We start from the raw sequence: 8,574 nt of genomic DNA, 5'->3' as shown, positions 1-8,574 counted from the left end.
CACACGCCTCATTCAGCAGCTCATGTCAACTACAAGCAGTTCACGTTATGTTCTAAAATCTTGATGAACATAAATCGCATGATATAATGTGCTGCTACTCAGCGGACCCATCACTCTTGTGATTTCCCAGTTTGGCACCATTCTTTACATGCATACAGTACTACGCAAAACAAGAGACATTTACGCTTTCATAAACATTTGTCATTCAACATCTATTCTCTTCAAACCAGAATACAAAAGGGAGCGTGATACAAGTTATAGTTGATCAAACCTTTTGGATAGCATCAACGACCAGGAGACAGCAGGAACGCATTTGTGGAATTAGGGAGACGTTACATCAACCTTTCATTCCTAAAGAAAACTGACAGGAAGAACGAGAATGATTACACGTCTGATGATCCAACGGACCCAAAGCCATCACAACGCAATATTCCCAATAAAACTAATAAGGTTGCAGTGCCCCCAGAGTTGCATGGCCGTTCTAATCATCATGACGCTGTCCAAACAAAAAAGCATCATTATCTCTTGAGATCGAGATATTTTCCGGTTGTTTATACACCGCTTCTTGAAACTTCTGTGCATCTCGCTGCACAAGGGTCTGACACCAAAATGTTGCGGTGTGATATCACATATCCTGCCACAGATACAATTGGATTTTATCTAGACCATGTTAAAAAAAAAAGGCAACAACTTTGGGCCAACAAACAGAAAGGACAATAAGCAGTAGCATGATAAAGCTGCATTGAAACAATCCTGTATTTCAGACATTAATCCAAACGTAAATAAAATTAGATTCAACATCACACCCTAGTTTCGAATACCAAAAAAGCAAGAACTAAAGAGCATGTAAAATGAAATTGCTTGCAATCCAAATGCAGAAAGATGTAATTAGTAGCCTGCCACCTTGACCATGGCAATAAATTGAGACATATCAGCACAAACTAAGCTGCTTTTAGTTAATTAAGAAGCTAGTAAGTGGTAATACAAAATTTTCAATCAGACATGCACAAACATGAACATTGACAATGAAGTATCAGATGATTCTAAAAACTCAGAAAACCTAAGGTCCAGAATCAAATGTGCAGTATTTATGAACCTTCAATTCTAAGAACCATCAGCACAAATTGTGTGTTATCTACACACCTAAGTTAGCATACAGCGCAACAATGCGATCTGTATATCAAAAGACTGCAAAATGCAGAAAGCTTGCAAGAACCAGTAGAGAAAAACTAATGACATTATCTTAAAGAGCATATGGAACTCTTGTGTTATGTCTAATACCCTAATTATCTGCAATACCATCTGCAGGGATTTGAAATGGCATCTTCCTTTCTGTCCTATACATAGGGACGTGCAGGAGCCGCGCTCTGTCGTGTACGCATCGCTCCCTACGTAAATATTTACGGACTGATATGCCAATCCAAGTATCTTAAATGGCATGTGAGAACAGGATGTCAAACTTTCCAAATACCTTTCTGTCGTCTGAGTAGAACCCAATACCGTCACATCCATCAAACTGGTCAAACCTAATAGCAGGTGACAAGAATGCCATCATACAAAAATTACAAAAAAATATTTGATAATACTAGATGATGAACAAATGAATGAAATGATACCTGGTTGCCAGCACAGACACTGCCTGCTGACTACATAAGATGATGACCAGTAATCTTTGCAATTTGAATTGTTGAAGCTGAAGCAATCATAAAAACAGTCATCTCCTGCATATCAGCTGAAGCCTGAAGAAGTCACTGCTGTTATCACTGCAACTAAGGCATTATCAACAGCTAATACCTGGATAACATATAGTCACCATAGCATGGCCATTTTGTTCAGGAATAAAATTGCAACAAAGGAATCACAAAAAACTGTTTGCTCTCCCATCATCTCGTATACTTCTCCACCATTTTAGACAAAGGACTTACTAATAAACCATTCTATACTAGAAAAGAATATAATTCCTCTTACGTTACACTTGGCTACCATATCCATTTTCCAATTCTTTTTTTGCTTTAAAGTTGAAAAGAATACTATTATCCTGAAATCACATGTGGAGCAGCTGCAATTACTCTTCTCACCATGCTGCTCAATCTTCACTAGGTGTTCATAATGCATAACAATATGAACTTTCTAATTCTAATATGCAAATCATCATGCCCGCCAGAAATGAGACGGCTAGCATAGTACAATCTGTCCGTCCTAACATAAATAAATTGTTGTACTTACACAATCAAATGGGAAAGAAAAAGTAAAACAGATGCAAAAATGGTGTTCTTATCAAAACAAACAGTTGAGAACTCCAAGACTTCAAAGACTTGACTTCTTTACAATGATGTGACACTTCCTACCATCACTATGGAGACCAAAGTCTTTTAAGTCCGGTTCCACTTAGCTTTGCTTCACGTACTCTGCGCTTCAAAAACCTGTCCTTGCCCGAATGCACTCAGGTTGACAGGCATTCTCTTTCCTTTCATCAAGCATGCACCTTATAACCACTTATGAAGGCACCACAGCATATACATATGACATCTTTGGAGCTTCATTTGTGCTGATCAAATTTGTTGGTACAAGATAATAACGATTTATCAATTAATCACTCAGAATATTCTTCTCCGCTATATTGGTCAATATCTTCTACCCGAGAATGCTTTGGATGCTCATCAAGATCATCATCAACGGGAGATCTATGTCGCTTTAAATTCTCCTACAAGGAAGAAAGCCTTGAGTCAAAAGGTACAAGTAATGCATAAAACCAAATATTTCTCCATTCTTTTTTGTTTCATGTTTTCGGAGGTAGAAAGTGTTTTGACATTGTAGGGTTTTGACTCTTTAGGAGAGGGACAACCACATAACTACACCTTCCTAAAGTGCACTAAGATTAACGAAGGATGGTTTATAAGACAAACAAAATTAATGAGGAAGCAAGAGACTGATAATTAATAGCGGTGTGTGGTAACCTTGTGTTTCTTACAAGTATCCTCTAGTGTAAAACATGAAATAAAAAAGAAAGAGAACAAATAATTCTCTAATATAGTGATCACAAAACAGTGCTAATGATAAGAGTAACAATGCAAGTCATAGCACGAAGTCAGCAGTTACACACAGTCGCTGACAAGATTGTCCGCTTAAATAATTTATTAATTTTAACTAAAAGTAGCATGTTGTTTGAAGTGCTAATAACAATTGACTGCACAGCTAGCTTTCATTAAAGCATCTATAAGGAAGAACGAGCCATACATGCATGCCAGAAGATTCTCCATGTTCCATGATACCACCACGAGCTATCCTGCTCACAGTAATTTGAGAAGGCACTGGAAAATGCTCAATTTCATCCCCAGACCTCCCCTCTTTTGCTTTCTTCTTCTGCAAAACTAGCTTAGTAGGAAGAGGCTGCAAAAGGGCATAAAAATGGCATATGTTCACACTAATGTGCAATGAATCATTTCTCATATATCAAAATTAATTCAGTATGCACATAACAAGTTACCAAATATTTTGCACCCTCCTCCTCATCAAATGTGACAAGGTATGTTGTTGGATCATCTTTATCATCTCCTCTTACCTGAATCATGAAACAAGAATATGTATGTAGAATGGGTGAGTATTTTGCCACCAAAACCGCAAAAAGTAAGAAAGTAACACATACTTCCCAATGATATTCTCTAAGCCAGGAGTACTGGATATCATCATTTTCATCATCCAAGTCCCTGGCAAGCTGAAGAAACCATAATAGTTACAATAAAATTGATGTCTTATAGATCACCATTTGAATACAAATGTACCAGCGATGAAGAGATACCTCATGCGGTGATGGGGCCATGTATGCCAAAAATTTCTCTTGTTTTGTAGGATCCGAACCATTGACACTAAAACTTTTCATCACAGCCTGCCATGAAAACATAGAAACATCACAAATAAATGCAAGGGTATTATTTAGGTGGGATACCATTAACATATTGGAGGCATGTCCAGAAGTATACATGTCCAAATTTTACTTGAAATTGGCAAGGCATCAATATGAAATATCAGTATCGGCAGTACCCTACTAAACTGTAGATATACCAAAATCGGAAGGGCATATTAGCATATGTTGCAATTAAATTAGAAGACAAGGGAGAGGAAAATTTGAGGAAATATAACTCACCCGGGATTCACATTCATTACGTACGGGTCTCTCTAGCTTGTTGTACTGCTCAGAATCAGCAGTAGGATCTCCATCAAAATTCACCATAACAAATGGATCCTCGTACCTGTATAGGCGAACAAAAAGGTCAAGTTAAGATCAAATAAATTCTCTAACCTGCCTATATGCATCTAAAGGTAAACTTTTGTGCGGTGATACCTCGGAAAGTAATGGAAAATAGGAGAAATTTCACAAATTACTGTAAAAGATGCATTTTTCCAACCATAATGATTTTGTAGACTACATTATGAGATTATTGCCAGTACAGCATGTCTGATGTCAAGAGTGAAAAATGTACATACAAAAGCAACATCTGAGAAGTAAATACCTGTCGAAATCAGGTAGCAAAGGCATAACCCAGTCAAGTTGCATCCCATGTTTAGTCTGATGAACAGGCAGTGCTTTAGCTGCTCTGAAGGATTCTTCGATGGCTTTGATCTGTTTATCTCTGATATACACATGAACAGGAACATAGTGTCAACAACTGCACCAGGACACCATGTCTGCAACACAAGAAAACCTTTACAAACCAAAGAGGAACGTGAATGAAAGGAGTCCATACCTATCATTAAGATTGTCCAAGAAAGCATTGCGACCCTCCCTTGATTCTCGCCTTTCCTTCGCTTGCTTCTCAGTAAGGGACTGGAATAGCCAAGCGAATTTATTTAATATATATCATTGGAGGAATCAACTGCAACTAAGTTCACAGAAAACCCACTAGGCATTACCGTTTTGGCTGCATCAGTACTGAGTGGAGATATGTATTGTGTTTTGACCAGCCAAGAAACACCTTTGTCAGTGGGCCTCCCCTTTTTCCTTATACCTTCTGGTTTAATAGGGGTGAGGACCTCATCATCACGCAATAGCTCTTCATCTTCTGGAGCCATGGGTGGCTGAACAGAAGGAGGGCTAGGGCTTGTTTGGCATATAAGTTAGGGATGCTAGAAAGAATCTTCAGAGAGAGAGAGAGAGAGAGAGAGAACATATGGTAGTTTAACTCTTACTTGTATACACTCATATCAAGTAGATCAAGAGGTATCCCAAGATCCTCAGGGACAATCATTTTAGGCATGTAGTTTTTCTCCAATGAAGTGATCCTGTATTTAGTGTATCTGTAAAGGCAGTATGCAGCAAAACAGAGTGAGCACAGCTGCTTCCAGAAAAAATTTCAGAGCAAAATGCAGAGTGAAGCACAATCTAGAGAAATATAAAGAGTCAACACATTAATCTTCCGGTAAAATGCGAATAAAAGAAAAGGAGAGCAGAAGGCTATGGACAAACTACACACTAAGAGTAGTGCAAATCACATGGCAATGGCACAGGACCTATCTGTAACAAATAACAGTAAAGTTCTCATGCTATTGCACATGATTATGTTAGCTAAAATAATGGTCATATTTGTGACTTTATGTAAGGAACCAAATATCAACCAACTAATCAGATTCATTTCCTGTGAAGCTCTAGCTCATGATACCATCTATATACATAAGTACCAGAAATAATGTAAATACAAATTTCTCTTTTTAGTCAGGAGAACGATTAGTCCCTGACAGTGGCACCAAAGGACCCTCTGATAGTAAGAATGTTCACTTCATCCCTGTATGGATTTGCCCATATTAATCCAGTAACACCTATCTGGTTATAATTAATTCTTCACATCAATCTAGTAACCATCCCCACACAAAATTATATCAAGCGTAATAATGCAACAGGGATGAATGTGTGTTCTTTAACAATTCCATAGTGATAATATGTGGGGTCTCATGGAACTTTTCTTCAAATGTCATGCAATGACTGAAAAAATTGGCTATACTCTACAATAGCGAAAGGAAGACATTGCATTGTCAACAGAAAAAAAAAACAATGCTGACTTAGATCTACTTTATGCTTTTTGCTTATGATGTATAGGTAATTGATCTCTATCATTCAATAAAGTTTATCTTCAAATAAAAAACAATGGAGTATTAAGTCAGTTGAAATGATCTTCAAGCAAAAAAAAACATTTGTATAGGTAGATAGGCAACATTGAAATATGGTTTCTACTGCACCAAAGATGCCAATTACTAGTGGAGAAGTAGCAGCTGAACAGAGCAATCTGACAAAAAGAAAAGAAAAGGAGAGTACACAAATAGTAATGCATACCGGTCCTTATCCTTATTCAGTGGCAGCCATTTCAGCTGAGCACTTGGGTCTGGCAGTTCATTCCTAAACCTGCATTAACATAAAATAAAAGAAAAGAAAAGGAAACAGGATCATTCATGGTTACAATAACGAAATAGACAAAGAATGCCAAGAATTGAGCATTTGATGCAAATTAGTTTATGTTTAAGGCTCCACAAAACTTGTACCAATCTAGAAACATATGTTAGATACATTCTCGAAGGGAAACTGTCAATTGGTAATAGACTAATAGTGGAGTGATATTTTCAGGACCACTCTGCTAAGACTTGATGTGCCCATTTCAAGAAAGGGCTCCCCTTTCTAGGTCTTAACAAAGAAATAGGGCGATCTATATACACTATTCTCCATGACTGACCAGAACTAAGCAGAAGTGCTTATCTTTCAATGTACATTGAGCGGAGAAAACAGCATATATTTCCAAAGATGACATTAGAAAGCATCATTAATGAGCTCAAGCTACCAAGATTAACCAGTTACAGCACAAAACCCCCAGAACGTATGAAACGAATTCAAGAAAGACTGATCCTTGCATATTAATGCCGCTACAATTCCACCAATGATCTTGCACAAAGTTCTAATAGGCAGCCTGCCTCACTCATTAAACAAGGATTGAAGCATTTAGCTATTGTTCAGGTTGCCAAGTTTTACACACCTAAGGCGTACATGACCAATCAAAATGTTACCCAACAGCAGGCTGAGAATGAAAATTGTGCGCAGACACACACTTTTAAGACCTAAAGAACTGAAACTGTCTCCAATTAGAACTTGCAAAGTCCAAAACTTTGTTCTACTTACTTGTGCTTGCAGAGGAACGTTGTTGGCTTTTTGAGCCGATTCTCGAACCTCTCAACATTCGGCACTGAGGCTGGGCGAGACCCAGTTGCCGCTACCCGGGAGACACCCGGTGGCTGGTGGTGGCGGCTCTGTGGCTGCTGCGCGGCACGCACCTGCTGCGTTTTCTGCAGAATGGTGGCCTGGGTCTGGCGCATCATCTGCTGCTGCTTCCTGTCCTCCACCCGCTGCTTCTCAAACTCGCGCTTCTTCCGTGCGCGCCGCTCCTCATCCGTCTCCGCTCTGGGCAGCGAGGCCTTGGGCTGCTGCTCCTTCGGAGGTGGTGGGGCCTGGGCAGGCAGTGGCTGCACCGGCAGGGGTGGAGGCGGGGGCGGCGCCGAAGGGGGAGGGGACGGCGGTGGAGGCGGCGCTGAAGGGGGAGGAGGCGGCGGGTTGCTGTTCCCGCCGTATGGCGGCGGCGGGGGCTGGTAGTACATCTGCGGGGGAGGCGGCGGAGGCTGCTGCTGCGGGGGCCTGGGGCCGAAGTTGAACTGCGGTTGGTGCGGGGGCGGTGGACCGGGCGGCGGCGGCGGGGGCGCTGCCGCGTGGTACGGCGGCGCCGGTATCCGGCCGTAAGGCGTCTGCTGCTGCTGCTGCTGCGGCGGCGGCGGCGGCGGCGGTGCGAACGGGTTCATCTGCGGTGGGAACCCGCCCTGCGGCGGCGGTGGATGCTGCTGCTGCGGCGGGTACGGCCTGTACGACGCCATCCCACGGCGGCTAGGGTTTCCCCGAACCCTAACCCCCGCTCACGAATCCGACGGCCACCTCTCGCTCCCCCGTCTCCTCCTCCGCCGCCGGCGCGGGAGCTCCTAGAACCGCTCGTTGGAAGCCTACGACACCCACCCACCAGATCCACACGGCGGCGTGCAGGAGCGCACGAGGTGGTCGACGATTTGGCTAGGAGCAGATGCGGGGAGGAAGCAGGGGGGGAGCGATGGAAGTTCGTTTTGCCACAGGTGCTTCTGATTCTGCCCGGATTTTTTCCAAGTATGATTTAATTTGGCTGAATTTTGCTTGGATTGGCAAATCGACTTAGGTTTGGTATTCATTTAGTGTCAGTGTGAGCTGCAGAGGGGAAGGAGGCTTGGGGAGAAAGGGGTGGTCATGGTCCACATAGAGCCAGAATAAAAAAAGTATATATGATCATCCATACGGAGGCTCTTCATGTTAAGAGCACGACTATGAGCGGATTTGGTTGCATCCTAGTGACGGCGGCGCTGTGTCAGATGGATTTGGAACAATTTTGGGGCAACAACGAGATTTAAGATGGCAATGAAGACCTATTTGAGGATTTGAGGCGGTGATGACTGATTTGAGGCTGCAGCAACCGATTTGAGCGATGTCGTTGGGGTTCGATTGGAGGCGGTGATAGCAGCTTC

General features: G+C 41.8%; 1 protein-coding gene across 1 annotated transcript; it reads right to left on the bottom strand.

Annotated features, from left to right (window-relative positions):
* Window positions 1-2,181: 2,181 nt before the first annotated feature.
* Window positions 2,182-8,227, bottom strand: LOC133899669 (protein PAF1 homolog). Its single transcript, XM_062340697.1, has 12 exons — window positions 7,160-8,227; window positions 6,326-6,394; window positions 5,188-5,295; window positions 4,912-5,098; window positions 4,746-4,825; window positions 4,512-4,631; window positions 4,145-4,250; window positions 3,800-3,886; window positions 3,647-3,715; window positions 3,488-3,562; window positions 3,238-3,390; window positions 2,182-2,704 (listed from the first exon to the last, which is right to left on the bottom strand). Exons 1-12 carry the CDS (start codon window positions 7,900-7,902, stop codon window positions 2,594-2,596), a joined length of 1,908 nt encoding a protein of 635 aa, XP_062196681.1. The 5' UTR covers window positions 7,903-8,227; the 3' UTR covers window positions 2,182-2,593.
* Window positions 8,228-8,574: the final 347 nt, after the last annotated feature.

The sequence above is a fragment of the Phragmites australis genome, chromosome 18, assembly GCF_958298935.1.
Source record: "Phragmites australis chromosome 18, lpPhrAust1.1, whole genome shotgun sequence".
NCBI lineage: Eukaryota > Viridiplantae > Streptophyta > Magnoliopsida > Poales > Poaceae > Phragmites > Phragmites australis.
Note: the sequence above shows the minus strand (reverse complement) of the source record. Positions and strands in the feature narration are given on the sequence as shown.